This window comes from Mesocricetus auratus, unplaced genomic scaffold (assembly GCF_017639785.1).
Source record: "Mesocricetus auratus isolate SY011 unplaced genomic scaffold, BCM_Maur_2.0 Super-Scaffold_100676, whole genome shotgun sequence".
Lineage (NCBI taxonomy): Eukaryota > Metazoa > Chordata > Mammalia > Rodentia > Cricetidae > Mesocricetus > Mesocricetus auratus.
In genome coordinates, this window is record NW_024429266.1 from 153,153,328 (window position 1) to 153,175,623 (window position 22,296).

Below are 22,296 nucleotides of genomic sequence, written 5' to 3' on the forward strand. Positions count from 1 at the left end.
GCAGCTCCAGGTCCTGCTGCCAATCCTGCAGCTCCATCTCTTCTGCTGCCATTGAAGCCCAAGGATGCCTTCAGAGATCCACCATTTCTGGGACTTGGCCTCACAGTGCACTCTTCTGTGGCTATGGGGGCTACTGCTGGCTGGGCACTGCCCCTCTCTGCCTTACGGGTGGGGAATCATAGGAGGGCATGCCAGTAACCTGTTTCTGTAGGCAGAGAGGTGTTTGCACCAATCACAGCAGACCATCATGTAAACGGAGCATTGTGTTGTCACCAGTCACCAGTCACACAGTACTGTTGTTCCTTTCTCACCAGCCACAGGACGCTGTAAACCCAGGAGAGGTTCTCACCCCCTGGTGTGGTAGGAAATGGTTTGGGGTCCAATAGTATTCATGAGGCTTGGGATTGGAAAAGTCCTTAGTAAACTTTAAGACACAAACTAAAACTGTTGCGGCTGTGGCTGCAAGTTCAGGATCTCAGCTTCTGTAGCCACAAGCATCCCATGACTTCCCCGTGGTGTCTGTAGAGTGCTTGGTGCTTGGTAGACCGGCAGTTTGACTGACAGTCCTCTGCTCTAGGTAGCCAGGACACTGGAAAGAGCCCACTGCCCATCAGGGAGTCGGATAGTCCATTTCGTTTGCTTATAAGGAAATAAACATCAGTATCACTTAACATATAAACTTGTTGCAAGCATTAATAGTATTAAGCATGCTTAGTGTGCTTTTGCTAATGCTCACTTCTTGCCCAGCACCCCAAGGTCAGGGAGGCTCCCCTTACCTGTCTCATCCCCATGGTGGTAGCTTAGTAGAGGGCTTCTGAGCACAGCTGCCTCCTTTTCCCCACACTGCCCCGCAGCCACAGCAGTGGCAGGAGACTCTCCAAGGGCAGGCAGCCAGGCCTCCCTCTCCTGTGCTGTCCCACACTTCATCACATTGTCCCTGGTACCTTCCTGCCTGGCAGTTCCCCGCCGCACACATCTGTAGACCTGTTACAGTAGGTTTTCATCTCATAGGCTTCAGAATGCTTTCTAGCTTGAGTCCTCATTCATAACACAGTATTGTTTGGCTTCCTCCTGTTTGTGGTTCCCCAGACTCCTGCTGCTGCTGGTTTCCTGGTTTCTGTGGTAGGAAGATGCATTTCTCCGGCACTGTGACACACTGGAACCTGTGTTATAGCCTCGTATAAGGCTCCCATAGGCTGTGGCCTACTCCATTTGTGCCTATGGTTTGTCCTCTGCCCTCATCTCTTTTCTGGCACTGTGTTACCTGAGCCCTCTGAGGTCAGGGCATTTATGAATTTATTTCTCTTGCTGGGCATCTGTCCCGTGTCTGTCTCAAGGAGAGCAGGCAGCCTGAGAGGAAGCAATGCCTAGAAGGAACCCTATGAACACAGAGTGGGGACACACTGAAGTATCCAGCTCAGACTTCCAGGTGTAGGGGAAGGAGTCTCAGGGAAGGTGTGTGCAGTAGCCAGGGAAGGAAGACTTGCTGAGTGGTTAGCATGTGCACGGGTCCAAAGGCCAGCTGGGTCTAGCATGTTTGGGAATTGAGAGAAATTCAGCCAGGTGGAGGGTGTTATGAAAACTAAGAAAGCTGAGGCCAGCAGGGAAGGGGGAAAGTAGACAGCCCCTCAACATACGAGGCTTGATCCCAAGTATCTGAGAGGCTGCTGGTGTCTCTAGAAAGAAGAGCTGTGGCATGCTAAGGACTGTGTTCCCTTGGTGACCAGCTGTGGCATAGTAGGGGAATGGGGCTCTGCAATGGCCATGTGAACAGAGCAGACACTGTATGAGGTGAAGGACTCCAGAAGACCCAGGCATAGGTGGGCACCAGGCATGTCTGGAGAAGTGAGCATGGTCTCCCCATGGAAGACATGGGTGAGGCAGGGTTAGAGTATCCTGGGCAGGATGGGGTTTTTGACAGAGGCCACAAGGAGATATTTTATTAAGGATTTGTGGGTCCTCCCAGTATGCCCCAAACTTGAACACTGTCCCCTCTCCCAGGTAGTGGGAACTGCAGTATAACTGCACCTGTAACCTGGACAGGGCTGACCTCTCAGAGTGCTCAAGTCAAACTCAGGGTCTTCAGGGCTCTGGGCTCAGCATGGTTATGAGTTTATTTATCAGAATGTGGCACTGTCTGTCCCACCCATCCTCTGTCTGTTCACCCAGTCAGCTCCTCCTCAGGCAGTCAGTGTCCAAGGTGACAGGCACAGCAGGGTCGGTGACTGCTGTGTGCCAACTCTTCACACATCATCCATTTTACTGCACAGTGTATTACTTAAGAGGTAAAAGAGTACAGGCCCAGACACTGCATCTCAGAGAAGGTGAGTGACTTTCTCTGGGTCACACAGCTGGGGTGAAGTAACTCCAGGCTGTTTTGACATCAGAGCCCTGGGGGGGGGAGGAGGGGGGAGGAAGAGGGGTCACTGTAATCTGGAGGAGTGATGTCTGGGAAGACTTTGTGAGGAAATGGGCCTTGCCTAGCAGAAAGTAGGGACAAACCTTACAGAGGGGGGGCAGCTCCTGAGGTGAGGGTATTGAGACATTGGTCCACCTATCTTCATGTCATGTGTCAGGTTGTGAAAGGAACTCAGTGCCCTGATGACTCAAGTGGGCTGGCATAGGGAAGGATGCCCAGGTGGGTTGGGTGGCAGTGGGAAATTCTGGGGACCAAAGGTTAACCCAGACAACCTCCTCAACTGACTATGGCTGTCCCCTACTTATCTTGCCTCCCTGCCTGTGGACCCCATTAGAAAAGTTTTGTTATTTTCATCGTCCTCGCTGTTTTGAGACAGGATCTCACTGTGTTGCTCAAGCTGTCGTTGAAATCATGATCCTCCTACCTCTGCCTCCCCAAGGCATAATGAGCTCTCTGACATCTTGGGGGTACACATTTTGGTTTATGGAGACTATGATTGCTCTTCCCGTGGTTAGCAAGGAATGAAGCAGGAGCCACGGGGAGTCCCATGGAGAAGGCTTGGGCCTGGGCAGGTGTTACTGTCTTCTGTGTATTAATGCTGCCCTTCCTTCATGACCCTGATCTCTGAGGAAGTAGATAACTCTTGGAGGGTTTGGAATAAAGGTTTAAAAAAAAGTAGGGCATTCCAACTTGGTCCCCATCCCCCAGAGGACTCAGAAAATTGTTTGCCTTTAAAAATATTCTTGTAGCTTGCCTGTAGTTAGTGGACTAATCTTTTTTTTTTTTTTTTTTTTTTTTTTTTGGTTTTACGAGACAGTGTTTCTCTGTATTGTTTTGGAGGCTGTCGGTCCAGCCCGGCCTCGAACTAACAGAGATCTGCCTGCCTCAGCCTTCCCAGTGCTGGGATTAAAGGCGTGCACCACGACTGTCCGGCTAGTGGACTAATCTTAACAAAAGAGCTCATATATGTGTGCAAGAGAGGCAAACACTACTTGCATCATCCCAGAAGATTCCTGTCCCTGCCCATGATAGAGATCACTGGGGTGTGTGCATTAGCGCTCCTACTCATCTAGTTTGTATTTTCTGTAAATGTGCCTGTTCTGGGCATTTCATTTAAATGGAATCTTAAGCTATGGTCTTTGTAGTTGGCATCTTCCCTCTAGTGTATGCTGTCAAGGCTCACCCATCTTTGCATGTATTTGGTCCTTCATTCATTTGAGACTGAGTAGTATTCCTTTGTAGCGGTACCAGTCTGTTTATGCCTTCCCCAGAGGATGGATATTTGGGTTCTTGCTGGTTGTATGGAATGGTAGGCTGCAGGAAGCATGTGTATCTGTAGTTCTCTGGGGCTTACACCTAGGAGTGTAACTGCTGGGTCTCATGGTGACTCTTACCTTTTGAAGAGGCTACATGATTTTTCCTAGAGTCTATTTTCATTCACCCTGGGTAAAGAGGGCAACAGTAGACCAAAGAACTTATTTCATAACCCAAGTCCTCAAGTCCTGCTTGATGAACCAGTGAGTTTATTGGAGTTACTTACAGGAACATGGCTGCCTCAAGGTCAGCTGCATCACTAAAAATCCCCACCGGGCACAGGCTTGTTCATCTTGCCAACAGCTTTAGCACTGAAGAGTCTCCTCTCCCTGGCAATCATTTACAGCTTCCATGTGGCTTACATAGCCTTGGCTCTGCTCTCTTGAGTGTCCTGAGTCTTGTTTCTTGAGTTTTAAGAGAGGTATGAGGCAGGGGGTGCCTCGGAGCAGGACATGCCTCGGTGCAGGGGTGCTGAGGTACAGGGGATGCCTCTGGGCAGGGGATGCAGGTCCACACCCTTACCTCATCCCTCCAGGGCTCCTTGTAGCACTAGCTACTGTGAGCCTGTGACAGCTAGCCTGGCTGGTGTGGAACATGTCTTTGTGTTTGGTTTTGCCTGTTTCCCTAAGGACACATGGTGCCGAGTGTCTTTTCTTGTGCTTCTTGACCATCTGTCCATGACTCTTTGGAGGCCTGTCTTCTCAAGCCCTTTTCTCAGTGTTCTGCTGGGTCCTTTTTCTTGTAACCCTGTAAATAAGTCTCCTTTCAAACATGTGATTTACAAACATTTTCTCTCATTATTTGGGTCTTCTATACTCCCTGTTCAGGTTCTGTCCGTCTGTCTGTCCGTCTGTCCTTTCTTCCATCCATCCAGCCATCCACTCATCCATTCATCCATCCTTTTTTCCTTCCATCCAGCCATTAGGTGGACCCAGTATCTTATGTATGCTAGGCAAGTGGTCTGTCACTTAGCTACATCCCAGCCCCATTCTTACTCTCTTGATACTATCCTCTGAAACACAAAAGTTTTCTTTTGCTTAATTTTGATGTTATCATACTTTATCTGTCTTTTTGGAGCCTCCTCAGGAAGTTAGACCCACTGCTGTGTGTTGTTTGAAAGTTGAATGGTTTTGTTCTGATGTCCTTGGAGCTGGCTTTCTTTCGTGTGGTATAAAGAACTCAGACTTCAATTTCCACATGTGGCCATCTGCTGCCAGGAACCTTGTAGGAGTGAGCTCACCTGGTGACTCTCCCACCCCCTTATTGACAACCACTTGATAGAAGGAAAAAGGGCTGGGCTTCTGGGCCCTCCGTGATGCTCCATTGATCTGTGTGTCTATCTTTACAACTGATAGTAAGTTTAGAAGTCAACAAACATGAGTCTCAGAGCTGGGTGTGGTGGTGCACACCTCTAATCTCAGCACTCGGGAGACCAAAGCAGGAGGCTTGCTAATATTGGACAAGACAGAGCTACATAAAGAAACCCTGTTTTAACAGCAATAGCAAAAGCATGTACCCCCAATATTTCTTCTCCTAGATTGTCTTAGTTGACATGAGTCCATGAGTTTTAAGATTGGTTCAGCATTTTCTGACTGTAAAATGGAAACTGGGATGCTGACAGAGACTGAGACAAACCTGTGTCAGACGAGGGAGAGTAAAGTGGTCACGAGTGAGGGAGAGTTATTTCTGTAAACTCTTAAGTTCTGGCTCATTTCTTTCATCGGTGTTCTCTGTTTTCAGAGTTCAAGTTTTGAGCTGTTTTTGTTCAATTTATTTTTAAATATTTCATTCTTTTTTATATCATTTGCATTTTAAATGATTTTCTTGACATTTTATTTAAAAAAAAACAAGAATAACTTGGTGAACTTTAAAGCTATTCCCCTTATGCTCACATACCTCTCACTACAGAGCATAATTCCTCATGGTTTTCTGCACTGCTAGTGCTTTTGGTGGCCCGCTTAGAAGGATGGCCTGCTCCACAGAAGATTTTCTTCAAGATGTCCAGTGTCTTCCGGTGATTGGTTAGGCCAAGTGAACCTATGGTCCCAATACAACTTCCAGCTTGTTTAGACCCTATTTACATAGCTGAGGACAGTGTGAGGTTAGCCACGTGGGATCGTGGGATTCCAGAGTCCAACAGAGACATCCACCTCTGGCTTGCACTAGGTCCCCATTCTGGTCCATGCCATACATGTCTCCTTATCACAAACTCTTTGTGAGCAGGATTGCATGTTTCCCACTTCCCCCTGTCCTTGGAGCTTGCTGCAGATCAAGCACTCAGAATGTATAGGCAATGTTTGCTGAGTGCTTAAGATGAGGTTTCTTGCATGCCTAACTCTCTGAGGATGGATACGAAGACCCCTGTGGTGATGCTCAGCGATGGAGGCAGCAGAAACCTTTTCACAGGAGATGGCCAGGCAGCAGGACTCCCTGGTTCCATTTAGAACAGGTGTGAGTGGATTGTGACCGTCTTGCTGATGACTGTACCATCCTGTAGATGGCCATCTTGTCCTGCAGGAGACTACCCTGCCCATTGGGACTGAGGCAGTCAATAAGGATGAATTACCAGGCAGGAAAGGATTACTGAGCACTTAACACTGAATCTCCCCAGAGGATGCTGTCCTTGCTGCTGTCTGTCTGCCATTGCTGTTTTTCTTTTTCTCCTTCCCTCTTTGCTCTCCAGACACTCTCTCCTTGTCCTCTATCCTCTTTGTCCCCACTCTGTGATGTTTTGGGATGTGAGCCTCACAATGCCAGGATCCACAGACTCATTCTCCTTTCCTGATAAATATTAGTTGTGTAGTTCCCCAAAGGAAATGAATCTCTTCCCACACTGAAGGTGTTCTGGACTCCAGAAACAGTTGACAACAAACCATGTGCGAGCCTGTGCTCTAAACAATGACATAACTGTGGGGTCTCTCAGTCTGCAGGGGACACATTCCAAGTCTCCAGTGGTTGCCTGTCCATGCTGCTTGTTCCTGTACTTGTGCCACATGATGTCATAGTTACCATGAGTTGCCAACTTAACACATCTGGGAAGACGGAACCTCAGTTGAGGAATCGCCTCCTTCCGATTGGCCTATAGGCCAGTCTATGTGGCATTGTATTGATTAATGATTGATGGGGGAGGACACAGCCCGCTGTGGGAATTGGGCAGGGGGTCAGGGGTGTATACGAAAGCAGTCTGAGAACGCCATGAGGAGCAAGCCAGAAAGTGTCACTCTCCATGGCCTCTGCTTAAGTTCCTGCCTCCAGGTTGAGTCCCTGCTATAGTTTTCCTGGATGATGGACTGTGAGCTGTAAGTTGAAAGAAACTCTCTCCTTCCCAAATTGCTTTTGGTCGTGGCTTCATCACAGTAAACTAGAACAAGTGACAAAGCCTGGTCCTCAAATCATGCCTGGCGAGAGGTAGCAGCAGCTAATACTGACATAATGAGAAAAGTTGAGTTTCCCTCTGACCCCTCTTTCTTCTGCTGCTGTGAGTGAGCTAAGGGAAGAAAATGGCAAAGGTGGGTGTCAGGCTCCTTACCTTGGACTAGGTAAGAGGAGAAGTCAGGAGTGGGACTGATCACAGGTGGCCCTACTCCTCTTTGGCCTTTGAGTTTTCACTTTGGTACTCTTGAACTTTGGGGTCACAGACACCTGCTGTGACTTTTCCTTTTAGTGTGTATGTGGTGGGGGGAGTCCCATGTAGCCTAGACTGGCCTCAAACTCTGTGTAGTCCAGGATAACCCTGAACTTATGATCTACTCTGTCTTTTATTTTTAAAATCATACTTTCGTTTGTGTGTCTGTGTGTGTGAGTGTGTATGTGTTTATACATACTCATGTCACTGTAACATATGAGGTCATAGAACAGCTCATGGGAGTCGGTTTTCTTCTTCCAGTCTGTGGATTTCAGGGATTGAACTCATCCTACTTGACAGCAAGCGTCTTAGCCCACTAAGCCATTTCATTGACCCTGCTGTGGGTTTTTGAAGCAACATAATGCTTGAGCGTCTTCCAAGGTGGAGAACTAGAAAGCAAGGACTTGGTATTTCCTTAGCAAAGGACTCACCAACTGATTCCCTGTCTTGTAAACCGTGGGCACTGGCCAAGTCACCACAGCACGACGCTGTTCTGTGTGAACAATAGTGAAGTCAGCCCTGTAGCAAATGGGTGCAAGCTGGCCTTCCTGATCTACAGGTGACAGAGTGGAGCCAATGACACTGGCCACAGCTCTTGTAGCTGCCTCTGTTCAGGTCAGGGCTCTGGAGTCTCAAGCCCCTACCCCGTGTGTAATAGGCCTCTGGGGTTTCAGGATTTCCATGGAGCCGTCCTGAGGGCCTTGGAGGACATAGAGCAAGAGGGCAGAGAGCCACTGGCCCAAGAGGAGCTGCGGCAGGGCCTGCGGGAGCTCCCAGCTATCTGTGACCTTCACCAGGGCATCCTGGAGAACCTGGAGCAGAGGCTGGGGGATTGGTGAGCAGCCTGGGGTCCCAACCCCATTTATGCCACCTGGGGTGGGGGCCGACAATAACCTCCACAAATACAAAATGCTGTCTCTGGGTGACAAACGGGGCTGAGCAAGAGGTGGTAAGTTGTGTACCCCAAGCGAGGCAGCCTCCAGAACCCTTTCCTCTCACCCTTTGTTGGTCCCAAGGCTGGCTTTTCACTGTCTGTCCTCTCCCTAGCAGTGGGGAGGGCCAACAGCAGGTGGCTGACATCTTCCTGGCCCGTGAGCAGGAATTTGAATACCATGCCGCGCACATCCTGCAGTTTGATAGGTACCTGGGGCTGCTTGCTGAGAGTTGCCTGCTCTCACCTCGGCTGGCCACCACTGTCCGGGAATTTGAGGTGGGTACCCAGGTCTTCAGAGACCCTGCTCTAAGGATGTTGTGGGGCCCAGACAGGGGCACATGGAAAAACTTAAGAGAAGGACTGAGCTGGGCAGCAGATCGGGAGACCCAGTGGGGAGACTGGAAAGGCCATCCCACAGGAGGGGAACCCAGGACAGAATGACACCTAGCAGTGAATGGCTAGGCCATGGGAAAACTCTTAGAGCTAGTTCTTCCATTTCTATCAACCAAGCTGGGTTCCAGCCAGAGGGAAACCAAGGAAATGGCTAGCACTGGTTACAAACTGGAAGCCTAGCTCCTGGGTGGGCAACGGGGTGCTCATCTCTGTTACTAATGTTGGGGCAGAGTAGGGGGCCTCAGAGAAGTGAGTTACTGACTATGACCATGAGCCTGGAGGGCTGGTCCAAGAGGGCTTCCTGGTGGACGGCAGCCTGGGTCTGACGATGTTAGAGATGGCAGCTGGTCAGGAAGCAGGATGAAGTGTGCCTGTGGGTGGTGGGGTCTCTGATGGCTTCTCTCCTCCCCTCTCATAAGCAGCAGAGTTCCCAAGGGGGCGGCCAGAACATGAAGCATCGTATGCTACGTGTAGTCCAGCGCCTCTTCCAGTACCAAGTGTTGCTTACTGGTGAGCCACTAGGGTGGACTGAGGTGGGGTAACGTGGGAGTAAGGACTTCATGCATCTACGCATATGTGGGGACAACAGCACAGCTCCAGATCCCCAGGGTCCCACAGATGCACATGCACTGCCACTGCCACACCCCTCCTGCCGCCTTGGAAACCTTGCTTCAGTGGCTCCTCCCGGCCCCAAACACAGAAACCTAGTGACACTCTCACGTGCATTATTTAACTCAGCTGACGTCTTGCAAAAGCTCCCTTCTTAGGTCCCCTTACAGTGAGAATAGTGGGCCTTTCCCACCTCAGGCCTGCTGACACCCTGTGGCTTTGCTGCATGCTACTTCTGTTTTTAATAATTTATTTTTAATTTGATGTGCATTGGTGTGAGGGTGTCAGAGCTCCTAGAACTTGAGTTACAGACAGTTGTGAGCTGCTGTGTGGGTGCTGGGAAATCAGCCTGGGTCCTCTGGATAAACAGTCAGTGCTCTTAACCCCTGAGCCATCTCTCCAGCCCCTACATACTACTTCTTGAGGCCTGTCCTCTCAGCCCTGCAACATGCTGTCCAGCCTCCTTCTCACCTTCTACCTTTTTGCCAGTCTGGCTGCGTCTTTGGCCTACCAGTGTGTCTTTGCTCTGTTCTATTGCTGTGAAGAAACACTATGACCAAGACAACTCTTGTAAGAGGGGGCTTGCTTATGGTTTCAGAGGCTTAGACTATTATCATGGTAGGGAGCATGAGGCAAGCATGGCAGGTGTGGTGATGAAGTAGCTGAGAGCTAGATACTGATCTGCAGGCAGGCGGGCAGGCAGAGAGACACTTGGCCTGGTGTGGACCTTTGAACCCTCAAAGCCCACCTCTAGCAACACACTTCCTCCAACAAGGCCACACCTCCTAATCTTTCTAATCCTTCTCACATAATGCCACTCCCTGGTGACAGAGCATTGAAACATAAGAGCCTATGGGGAACATTATTCAAACCATCTCACGACCTGACCTCATAGGGCCCAGGCCTAGGCCTTCCATCTTCCCTTCCCTCTCTGCCTTGTAGATACCCTTGCCTCTGTGCTGAGCTCCACACTCACTGGCCACAGCCTCCCACAGAAACTCAGGCCCTATCCTGTTTCTGAGGCCCCCATGAGTGTCTGTCTGACTCCTTTGCAGGGTAGGGCACATGCACTTTGAGGGGTCACAAGGAAATTGTGCTGGGGTTGAGGTCTAAAGAGTCTACTCATTCAATTCAAGAAGCAGCCATTGTGCACTGCCTGAGTACCAGACCTGTGTCGGGTGTTGGTAATGGCAGCAAATGACAGTTAAAATGGAGAGATGGGCCAGGTAGTGGTGGTGCCCGCCTTGAATCCCAGCACTTGGGAGCAGAGGTAGGCGGATCTCTGTGAGTTCAAGGCCAGCCTGGTCTACAGAGCGAGTTCAAAGACAGGGTCCAAAGCTACACAGAGAAACCCTGTCTTGGAAAGAAAAAGAAGAGGAGGAGAGAAGGAGGAGGAGGAGGAGGAGGAGGAAGAGGAGAAGGAAGAGGGAGAGAGGGAGAGGGAGAGGGAGAGATAAGACACTAAGACAAGCAGCCATGGGCTTAGGATATGCCAGGCCCTGGTTCCAATCCTAGTACCAATGATTTTATATCCAAGTATGCAAATATGTATTGAAATATATGTGTTGAGAATGCCATCAAAGAAGCAAATAGATTACAGGATTAGGAAATGAGGCTGATGTGTTAGATATGACAGAGAAGGCTTCTCCAAGAAGGTGACATAAAATAAGGATGTGAGCAAAGAAAGGACATAAGCTATCTGAAGCTCTAGAGGAGATTACAAGGAGAGGGGTCCTAGGGTAGGAACATGTTCAAGGGGTAGCAAGACTGCCTGTATGGCAAGACTTCAAGGAGCAAGGCAGAAGATGGGTAGCAGGGTTAGTACCATATCAAGAGGTAATGTCCCCCACCCTATAATATAGACCCAGAGAAGGCCCAGCTGGGTGTATTCTGCATATGACACTCCTGGGGTATCTGCCAGACTCCTCAAGTCTTTTGAGATAACCTCTAGCATCCTTAGTTGTGGGAGTCTGAGAGCTCTATCCAGCAGGGGAAGAGAAGTTCTGAGAGCTGGGTGATCTAGTAAAAATGCTTAAGATGTTCACTGCTCCCTTAGTCCCACCATGCTCCCTCCTGGGATGGTGCCTCAGTCCCTACCAGGATGGATCCACTGTTGTATAGTCACACTGTAATATAGTGCCGTGTGGCCGGTCATGTCTTGTAACCTGGTAGTGGTGGCCAGGATGCTAAGGGAGTCCTAGTCTCGGGGTGGGCTGATATAGTGAGAAGATGGACATCCTTTCTTGTGGAGCTCTTTCCTCTCTAGAGAGGGGAGGTCACTGGAGGACAGGAGGCCGCCTTACTGCTAGAACTGACTATTGTCTTCCCCTTTCCCTCTAGACTATTTAAACAACCTGTGCCCGGACTCAGCCGAGTATGACAACACTCAGAGTAAGTCTGGAGAGACCCTGGAGGAAGCTACATCTCTTTGTTTAGTCTCCTATCCACCAACCCTCAGGCCTACACCAGTGTCCAGTGTAGACATGGAGCAGGCTGCTCTGGGTGTTTTCTGCCTATGACACCCCTGGGTTATCTGCCAAGATTCCCCAAGTCTCTTGAGATAGCCTCTACCATCCTTAGCTGTGGAGTCTGGGGGCTCTGGCCAGCAGAGGAAGAGAAGGTCATGGAGTTAGGTGAACTAAGAAAGATGCATTAAGATGGTCACTGTTCCTTTAGTCCTACCATGCTCCCTCCTGGGCTGGTGCCTCAGGCCCTACCAGGGTGGACCTACTGTAATATAGTCAGCAGCCAGGGAAACTGAGGAAGTCATGGAAGAGCTGGGGTTAGGCTCATGCCCTCATGCTATAGTGAGAAAAACTGGTGCCTCTCCACCTTCCTGGCTCACCTCAGGGGAGGCAGAGTAGGCCCACAGCCAAAGAAGAGGCAAGGGCCATGGAAGCTGGACTAGACCTCATAAAGCTGCCATCTGTCCTTTGTTCTCCAGGTGCGCTGACTCTCATCTCCAAGGTGACAGACCGTGCCAATGAAAGCATGGAGCAAGGGGTAAGTCCAGCATGGCAGCTTCTCTGGGGTAGAGACTCCCGGGACCTGCTTCATCCTGCTCATCTGCCTTGGGATACCCCACTGTCTGTCTCCTGGGGCTCTGCAAAGAGCCTTGGGTTCTGGCCTGACATTTGCAGTATGACCAGTGTGTTCCTCTTTGGACCTCTAGTTCCATTTGAACTGTGAGGGGTTAAAGAGTTGTACAGACTTGAGAAACAGTGCCACTTTCCACAGCCTCAGTAACTAACATGCTCCACTCCTAGGAACACCTCATATCCAAAGTCAGAATCACTGGTCCTCTGGGTGCCTGAGCTCTGCGTGCACATCCGGTTGTGATGGCATGTGTCCTCTTTGTTGGACATTGGTCGGGTGTTTTCTGGTGTCTGCTAAGGATATCAGGCTCTCTTTCACATCCCAGCTCTACCTGAGTAGTTGTTATGATCATCTGTATCCACATATTCATCAGGCTCTTAACATACTAGAGCCATGCATTGAAAATGAGCCAGAAATTGAGTCTTAATCTAATGGGAAAATTCATCAATCCATTAATCCAGCCTTTCACCGGCATAGGAGGGGTGATAATAGTATGCATGCCAGGGCATTGCTCAGCGGCTCTGCTACAGCAGATGCACAGAGAACTCACACAGAATAGGAAATGGAATCTGGGGACATTGCCTATAAGTCAGGCCATGAGCTCCTCAGAGCAGTGACCATGGGTGCAAATAACCATGGTGAGAGAGGAGGGGCTGAGGTTTCAGGGGATGCAGTATCCTGACGCTGGGGCTAGAGGAGGTAGCATCACTTCTGACAAGAGGACAAGCTGTGGAGAGCCCTGCAAGCATGTGCACATTGATGAAAGGACCAGGGCAGAGGCTGGGGATGGGAGAGCCACTGTGTCTGCTAGGTCTAGATCTGGGAGCAGATGCTAGAGCTGGCTAGGGTGGGCAGCTGAGGTGGAAGCTGAAGGTAACAGGCTTGAAAACAAAGGTCAGTGTCTGGGGCTGCTTCCAGGAGGATCACGGCCATCACAGTCATCTGGTCTTCTTCTCTCCCGCCATGAGGACGTCATACCCCACTCTTTGTCACTTTGCCATCCTGTGCATGCAGTGAGGCTCCCTCAGTGCAACTGAAAGATAGAGGTGCCTTGGGGGCCAGGACCCTGTTGCTGTAGCAGCTGGTGGTGGTCTCCATATCCTGCTTCAGGAAGTCCTACTTCTAAGTTGACATGAATGTGTCTCCTCCCCTGCCCAAGGAGAGATGAGATCCCATGCACAGCACCCAAAGGAGGGAAGGGGCAGCCAACCACACCTGACTCAAGGTGAGGCGGTTGCTGTGGTGGGAGGCATAGGAAAGATGCTTTAGGGGAGGCCCCCCTATGTTTTCTGGTCTGACTAGGGGCTCTGCTTGTGACACAGTTAGAGGACCCAGATAAGCCTGACCCAGAGCTGAGCTCAGGGGCTGAGCATTCCTAAGACTAGGCTGAAGCTCTGCCGCCATCAGACCAGGCCTCATCACCTCCTGCTTTGAGGAGCCTTTGGGTCCCTCCTGGCTCTGGACTGGCTCTGTCCATCCATTTTCATCTAGCATCCAGGGCAGTCCTATTGATAGTAACATTAAGATGCCTGATGGTACTGCCACTCAGTTTGCAAAGCATCAGTGCTTGTATGTGACTTTCAGAGTTTGGGAATACTTACAGACTTTGAAGAAAGGGAGGCTTCCTGGAGGAGACAGTGTTGGTGTAGAACTGAGGCTTTGGGCACATGACTGCCACTGTTCACTCTGACATGCATGAGATGGCTGGATTTGAACTCAGTGTCTTTCAAAACTAAATTCATTCTAAGTGGTATATAGAAACATGAATGCAGCACCTGTTAAGGTTTACCATGCGCACACTGCGTAACATCTAAACCTGGCTGTACATACCCACCTCCTTGCATTTGGCATTTCCTTGTGGTGCAGTGTTCCATGCCTGTAGGTGTCTTAAGCACAGGGTACCAGTGTCCCCACATTCACTACATAGTATAGTGGCTCAGCACAGCTGCCTGCCCCTGTCTAACTGTGACTCAGTTCCCAATGAGCAACTCCCTCCCAACTCCCTTTTCCTGGTCCCATAACACTGTACTAATCTCCCACGAGACAGCTTCCCCCAAAGTCCCCACCAGAGGTCAGGAGATGTTTGTCTCTCTGTGGCTGACTTTTCACTTAACATAATGATCTCCAATTCCTTTTCTTGTTTAAATGACAGGATTGTGTTCCTTTTCAGGCGGGATCATACTCTCTTTTGTGTACAGATGGAGTTTTCTTTTCTCCGTATCTGTAGATAAGCTGGGTATGCTTACATTTCTCTGCTGCTGAGAGCGATGCTGCAGTAACCAGGGGAGTGAGTGTGGATATCTGTGTGACGTGCCCGTTCTGATTCCTTTAGATGTATCGGATTGCTGAATCATACAGTAGTTTTAGTGGTTTGACCAAACTCTATGCTAGTTGCCATAAGGCTGATCTCACCGGCACCCTGCAGGGGTCTCTTGTCTCCACACCCTCACCAGCACTTGAGTCTTTCCCCTCCTGTTCAGTACTTCTCTTTCCTATGAGGGGGGTGGTGTCTCATGGGTGTGGCTTGTATTTCCCAATGATGAGTGAGTGACACTGAACCTTTTGCATACATCAGTCAGCCATTTGTATGTTGTCTTTGCAGAAGTCCATTCATAGCCTTAGTCATCTGTTGTTACTGCTGCTGCTGTTCTGTTTTGTTCTGAGATCTGCCAGCCTCAGCCTCCCATGTACTGGGATTAAAGGCATATGCTACTTCTCCCAGCCCTTAGACCATCTTTAAATTGTGCACTGACCACAAAGGGCTGGTATTTGTGGGTACATGAGAAGGAGATCACAGACTCTGTCTTGCCATGGCATGACATGACCCTGGTCCCCTGACTGAGATCGTGTGTTCCCTGCCTTTTCTGCAGTCTCTGAAGGAAAGTCCTTGTGCACTGCTTCACTGTGCCTACACTGTATACACTGAAGTAGTACAAAGAGACACATTGCCTTTTCCTTTAATGATGGCCTCCTGAATGGTCTGGAATCTTATGAAGTAGTACAAAGAGACACATTGCCTTTTCCTTTAATGATGGCCTCCTGAATGGTCTGGAATCTTAGTAGAAGTGTCTCTTCCCTCTCAATGATGGATGCAGCCCATCCTCATACATAACACAGACCAATCGTTTATGTCAGTACCATTTCATGGATATTTATTTTAGATCACACAGAAGAGTAAATTAAAACAATTTTTAAACCTGCAATGTTAGAAATGGGAGAAGTCCTTTGGCAAGGATTGCCCTAGAGTGCTCTTTCAGTGACATGCCTGTCACCCTTTGAGTGTGTAGGTGGTTTGCTGGTTTGTTCATTCTTCTCTCCAAGAATCCCTGGATGGGAAAGAGCTCGGGGGTAGGGTATTTGCCTAGAAACCAAGCCTACTGTGCTGCAGGCTCTCGTTTCTAACTGTTAGGCGCTCCTGGTTAACAGGATGAAGAAAAAGACATGTGTCTACTGACCTAGGCATAGACTCATGGGCAGATATTCCCATTCCTAATCAGCCTATCTACTCGAATTATTATCACCTGGGCGGTCCTAGTCCTTTGCCTTACTTATTAAAAGCCCTCACTACATAAGAACCTGCTTTCCACCGGGCGGTGGTGGCACACGCCTTTAATCCCAGCACTCGGGAGGCAGAGGCAGGCGGATCTCTGTGAGTTCAAGGCCGGGCTGGTCCGACAGCCTCCAAAACAATACAGAGAAACCCTGTCTCTGTCTCGTAAAACCAAAAAAAAAAAAAAAAAAAAAAAAAAAAGAACCTGCTTTCCACCATCCCCATGTAGTTAATTGTGAAGTTTACCTTTACTTTTAAAAAATATTTTTCCTGGGTATAAAAGCTGGTTTGGTCATTTTTTCTCTCTCTCAGTATCTTGAAGATGGTGCACCATTGTCTTCTGACTCACACAGTCTCCTAAGAATGCTGTTATGTGCTATATTTGCCCTCTGTGTTGTGTGTCCTTCCCTTTTGAAAGCCTGTGATATCTTCTCTGTTGGCTGGGCACAGTAACTCATGAATATAATCCCAGAAGTCAAGAGTATGAGACAGGAGGATTGCTGCAAGTTCAAGGCCAGCCTGAGCTATATGGCAAGAGTGTGACTCTGACATGAAGGGTCTGGGGTATGCTGGGCCTGTCAGTCCTAGCTTCTTGCTTTGATGGGAGCTTTATTGGTCATTCATTTAATTTGGAAAAGTCTCTTGGATACTCTATTCTCACCACCCTCCAATTCACTCACACACACTCTCTCTCTCTGTCTCTCTCTCTCCCCCTTTCCCTCTTTCGTGCGTAAGCATACATGTATAGAAGTATACATGTTCACAGATGCACATGGAGGTCAGTGTTGGTATCTGCCTCATCTACTCTCCACTTTCTTTCCTTCTTTTTTAGTTCTTTGAGGATTTCGTACAACCTATTTTGATCATATTCAGCCCCTTCCTCCAGAGCCAATCCGCCTCCCCTCCCCACTCTAATCTGTGCTCTCCCTCCCATTTGGCCCATTTGATGTTACCCATACATAAACTCTTGAGTGTGTGGATTTCCACTGGAACATGGTGGACGTACTGGGAATCATACCCTTAAAGAAAACTGACTCTCCATCCTCCAGTAGCTATCAGTTGCCAATAGCGTCTCAGTTAGAGTTGGACTTTGTACCCTCCTCCCCTCACTCTGTGCTGGCTTGGGGTTTTGCACACAGACTGCTATGAGCTCATCTTCGCAAATGCCCTGTTGAGTCTGGAAAACACAGGTTTCTTGTAGCCAGCCACTGCCTCTGGCTCTTACAGTCTTCTTGCCCCTTCTTCCACATTGATCCCTGAGCCTTTTGAGGCAGGAGTGTGGTACAGGCATCCCACATAGGGATGAGCACCTGCAGTCTCTCCTTCTCTACACCCTGACCAGTTGTGGGTGTCTGTTGCTAAAAGCAGCTTCTCTGGTGAAGGTTGAGAGATGCACTAATCTATGGGATTTACAATAAGACACCAGGCATCAGTTTAATATGATGTCCATTTAGCAGAATGACAGTGGTAGGGCCTCAGCTAGGGTCTATGACCTGTCTAGCCATGAACTCTTGGCCTCAGTGATGGGACCAGGTATGGGTTTCATTTTGCAGAGTGGAAAAATCCAATTTTTTCAGGCAGGTTCTATCTATGTAGCTGTGACTGTCTTGGAACTCACTATGCATACTAGGGTGGCCTCGAACTCAGGGATCCACCTGCTTCTGCATAAAGACATGTGTCCTCTGCTGAGCCGTCTTTCCAGCCCATCCCCACAACCCAACTTTGTTTTGGATGTGGGCCCTCATGATTTAAAAAAAAAATAGCATATCTTTTATTTGTTATTTGATAACTTCATACACATAAAAATGTATTTTGATCATATCTGCCCCAAACTCCCTTCTGTTCCTCTCAAGCATCTCCAGTATATATCTCCCTTAGTATCCTTTTCTTTTATTACTGCAACTCACCTAATCCAATTAGTTCTGTCTACTGCAATGTTGACTGATCTTGTTGGCTTGATTTTAGGCAGATCTTATGCAGGTGACCATAGCTGCTATAAATGCAATGGCTATATCTTGTCTAGAAGATGGCATGTCACCACACTCCTCCACATCATATTGTCCTTATATTCTCCCTCCCCCAACTTCCATAGTGTTCTCTGAGCCTTTTATCGATGGTTAAACACTTAGTCATCATTTATACTCAGCACTTTGACAGTTAGGAGTCTGACCACTGCAGAAAATAGCTTCTCTGGATTGAGGGCAGCACACACACATACACACACACACACACACATGCATATACATATATATATATATCTCATAAATATTAGAATGCACTTTGACAACATGTCCAATTATCAAGGCAACAGTAGTGATTCCCTCCTAGGGCCTATCACCTCCCTAGCCATGGGCTTTTGACTAGGGGTACAGTGACAGACATGACTTTCCTCCTGTGGACACGCAATCCCAAAGTGATTGGTTGCTCCCATAACCTTCATGCCACTATTGCACCAGTGGGCACATCTTGCCTGGAAGGTCAGTATTGTAGCATGCAGAGTTTGTAAATGAGTAATACTATTGATAGCTTTCCTCCCCCAGCAACCTGCATAGCCATATAAAAGCTAGTCACCTGGAAGGAAGCTTTCAGGTCAGTTCCAGCTTGGTTTCTTCATGCCCTACAGCCAAAGTGTTCTTGTGACTTTTGGTTGAATACCAGACGCTATGAATATAAACTCTGTGGAGGCTGTGGAGAACAGCATTCGCATATTATTTTGGTTGCGCTATGTGTGGAAAGTGGCCTGTTGATTCAGTCCAGTCGTAGGTTATGATGGGTCTGGGTACTTGTCTGACCTCCATCCTTGTCAGCCTTCATCTCCCTCCAGGTCTGGTGCGTCTGCAGGGCTCAAAGTGCTGCCTCTCACATTCAGCTCCATTCCCAGTTTCCAGAAATCTCTGCAGGCGGGGAGGTCCTCTCCCCATGTGTGCCTCCTCTGAGGGAGGGCATGCTTGGCTGCCTAGTGGCAACCCCACTGTGGCAGCCCCATTCTTCCTTGAACCTGAGGCTGGGCCTGGACAAGTCTTCGCCTATTCTCTGGGCTAGTCAGCCTCACAGACACCTGGAAGAGCTTAGCTGGGTCCTACCCACAGTGTCTGTAGTTTCCTTAGCCTGAATTGTGTGTGCTACCAGCCCACACTTGACCTTCACAAACTCAAGAACATTTCAAGTGCCTTCCCCTTTAAAAACAATCTCTTTACATTTATTGTGTTCATACATTTGAAGGTTGGAGAACCAACAGATTTCTTTTTCCAAGTGGGTTCTGAGAGATTGAACTCAGGTCATCGGGCCTGGCAGCAAGTGCCCTCACCCACTGAGCCATCTCTCGCTGGTCCTACAGTCTTGTTACTTCCATCTACCAGCCTCCTCTTTCTTCTGATGTGGCCAAAGGTGTGACAGTCCCTTCATCTTTCATCTCTGAGAAATCCCGGACTGAAACCCCCCTGCTGCCTGCCATTGCTAGGAGCTTGGATTTGGGCTGGGCTTTTCTGTGCTCTGTTTTCTTCCTCTGAAGTGGAAGCAATGTCCCCTTACAGAAGATACACAGCGCCTGGTAGGGGAGTGGAAGGGTGACCATCTCCTGTTCCTACCCACAGGAAAACCTGCAGAAGCTGGTCCACATCGAGTACAGTGTGCGGGGCCAAGGGGACCTCCTCCAGCCAGGAAGGGTGAGTGCTGCCTGGGCAAGGACAAGGGCCAACTTGACTCTGATAAGCCCATTGTTCAGCTGGGCTGGCCCCAGACGGGCCTGGCTGCAGGTGTTGTTTAGGAGGGGTGAGGGACATGGTGCACCGCCCTAGAGCTTGTCTGCACCCCTCCTTGCATGATACCCTGTCAGGGCAGTTAAAGAAACAGTGCCAGTCAGTTCTGCTCACCATACCTGCCCTGGGGTAGCTCTCCAGTGAGGGAAAACATGTACCGAGGGTTTTTACTTACAAGTTGCCAGCAGAGATCAGAGCAGCTCTCAAAAGCGAGCCCCAAGAAAGCAGCATAAAAATAGCATTCTCAACAAAACAGGGCTGGGTGACACTTGGGAGTGGAGCACATGCTTAGTATATGCTAGGTCTGGGGTCTACGCCCAGAAAGGGGGGGTGGGACGGAGATTGATTTATTTACTTTTTAGCTTCCAGATGGAAAACATACAACTCAGCTCAAAAAAAAAATAGCTAGAAGTGTGATCGTTGCCAGCTGGGATGAGGGATTGAGCCACATAGGCAGGATGCTGCTTGTCTAGGATCTGTGAAATCTCATATGCAGTTCTGAGAGTCTGTACCCTGAGATCCTTCCTAAGTCTGTGTTTGTATCCTTCAGAAGGGCGGGGCTGGAGTTACAATTCACAGGTCCAGATGTTCAGCAAATCTTCAAGAGCCGTGTTCTGAATGTACCCTTTGTAGTGCCGTTTAGGGAGAGGGTCATGGTTGGCACACGTACTTGGTGGCTAGAGCAGTGTGGAGTTTGGTGCTGCATGAAAACACTGCCCAGCGTGGGTTCCTGAGCCCAGAGTCTCCATAAGCTGTTCCTGGATACTCAGACAGCTATGGTGACTGTCTCCTACACAGACCCTCTTGACTTCTGAGGTTGGCTTCTCTCCTCACAGGAGTTCCTGAAGGAGGGAACACTGATGAGAGTGAGAGGGAAAAGCCGGCACCCCCGGCACCTGTTCCTGGTAAGTAAGCTCTGGCTGTAAGCCAGGCCCCACTGTCGGCTTTTTAGGGCCAACAGAGGAGCTAGGATAGTCTTAGCTCCTTAGCAACAAAATAAAACAAAAAACATTGCTATTTGAATCGATGGTGGTGATGCTGCCAAAATGAATAGCTCAATGCCTACCTTAAACAGCTCAAACTAGGGCTCTCTTACAGTGCTATAACTAACCTCTCAGGCACTTTCCATGGTGTGTGAGGCAGCAGAGTGGTGAGGGGAATCCACTTATCTAGGTCTCCCAGCAGGTTGGTGGCCACGGCCCAGAGGATACCCAGGGTTGTAGCTCTGATCTGCCACTCTGTGCAGGTGAGCACACATGACATGACATGTCTGAGGACACACAGCCATACTGTGAACATTAGGGAGTAGCCAAGACCCAGGGTCTCGTGTTACAAGTAGCTCTTTTCCCCAGCCTAGTACCCCAAGACACTGCACATTCTGTGTTGACTGCCTCTAGAGCAAGTGTCTTTAACAATCAGGCTTTAAAGAAGAAAGACAGGATCTGCCTCCCAGTTCTGGAGGTACTAGCCCTTGATGGGATGCCCCGAAACTTTGGGCCTGTGGCCAAATAGCACAAGGCAGAGCCATCAGTTACCTCATGGCTAGGAAGCAAGGCAGGAAGGGGAAGGGGCTGGGTTCCCACAGTCTCCTGAAGGTCATGCCCCAATGACCCAACTTCCTCTCCCTAGGCCCCACCCCTAAAGGTTCCATTCCTCCCAACAGTGCCATCCTGTGGACCACGCCTTCAACAGAGAGGCCATTAGGGAATCCCCAAAAGCCAAACTGTAGGCCTGCTGTTTGCTGGGTATCTATGTTTCCTCACTATTGTGACACTCACTACTGTTCTTGTGACCGTCAGCAAGGCTGCCTTCAGCTGCCTCCCCACACTGCCAGAGTTTGTTTTATGTAGTATGATGGTGCTACAGCTTAGAGCTCTATGCTTCTAGTATTCACCAAGCAACACCTCAGTGCCGGGACAGGAGCACAAAGATCACTTACAGCCTTGCTGTCAGCCTTCAGAATGTGATAGGAGGGAAGCACACAGACTGATGGCCAAGAATCATGAGATGACGTAGAGGGGGTCTAGGAAACAGATAAGAATCGGTGGCAGAGAGGCAGGCATTGAAGGGAAGAACGGAAGCTACAGCTAGAGCAGCAGCTAGATGATGCACCAAGGGCCTTGTATGTTTCCTGAACAGGCTGCCTCAGTTAAACCCTGAACAAGGAGGTTCCCAGTGTTAAACTGAGCCATCTCACTGGCCCCTACCTTATTTCTTTCTTTTTATAAAGGCGTAGTCTCACTATGTAGCCCTGACTGGTTTGGAACTTGCCGTATAGATCAGAGTGACCTGCCTCTGTCTCCTGAGTGCTGGTATTAAAGGCATGGACCGCTTCACCAGCCTCCACCTCCTTTCTTAACCATTTTATTTATAGAGTTCCATGCATCAGTCTTAAGTTACATGTTCGTGTTTGTTGACTAGTGTATACCATTGTGTAATTGCCACTCGGATCAGGATTGAGAACATTTGTAACACTTCCAGAAAGCTTCACTAATACTAGCAATCAGTCTTCCCCACTTTCAAGTGACCCAGGTACCCACTAGCCTGATTGCTGTCACTCTGGGTTGGACCTTCATAAAGGTAGTGGGCATGTATTCA

The 22,296-nt window shown here is 49.1% G+C and overlaps 1 protein-coding gene across 2 annotated transcripts in view; it reads left to right on the forward strand.

Annotated features, from left to right (window-relative positions):
* The window catches only part of Fgd5 (FYVE, RhoGEF and PH domain containing 5), a 102,317-nt gene that overhangs the window by 67,094 nt on the left and 12,927 nt on the right, over positions 1 to 22,296 (forward strand). Inside the window, exons 6-12 of one of the 2 annotated variants that reach the window (XM_040737969.1) lie at positions 8,033 to 8,193; positions 8,406 to 8,568; positions 9,108 to 9,195; positions 11,635 to 11,685; positions 12,239 to 12,297; positions 19,534 to 19,605; positions 20,535 to 20,603. In XM_040737969.1, coding sequence (XP_040593903.1) covers positions 8,033 to 8,193; positions 8,406 to 8,568; positions 9,108 to 9,195; positions 11,635 to 11,685; positions 12,239 to 12,297; positions 19,534 to 19,605; positions 20,535 to 20,603 — 663 coding nt within the window. The remainder of the gene's footprint in view (positions 1 to 8,032; positions 8,194 to 8,405; positions 8,569 to 9,107; positions 9,196 to 11,634; positions 11,686 to 12,238; positions 12,298 to 19,533; positions 19,606 to 20,534; positions 20,604 to 22,296) is intronic. The other variant, XM_040737970.1, reaches the window with a different exon arrangement.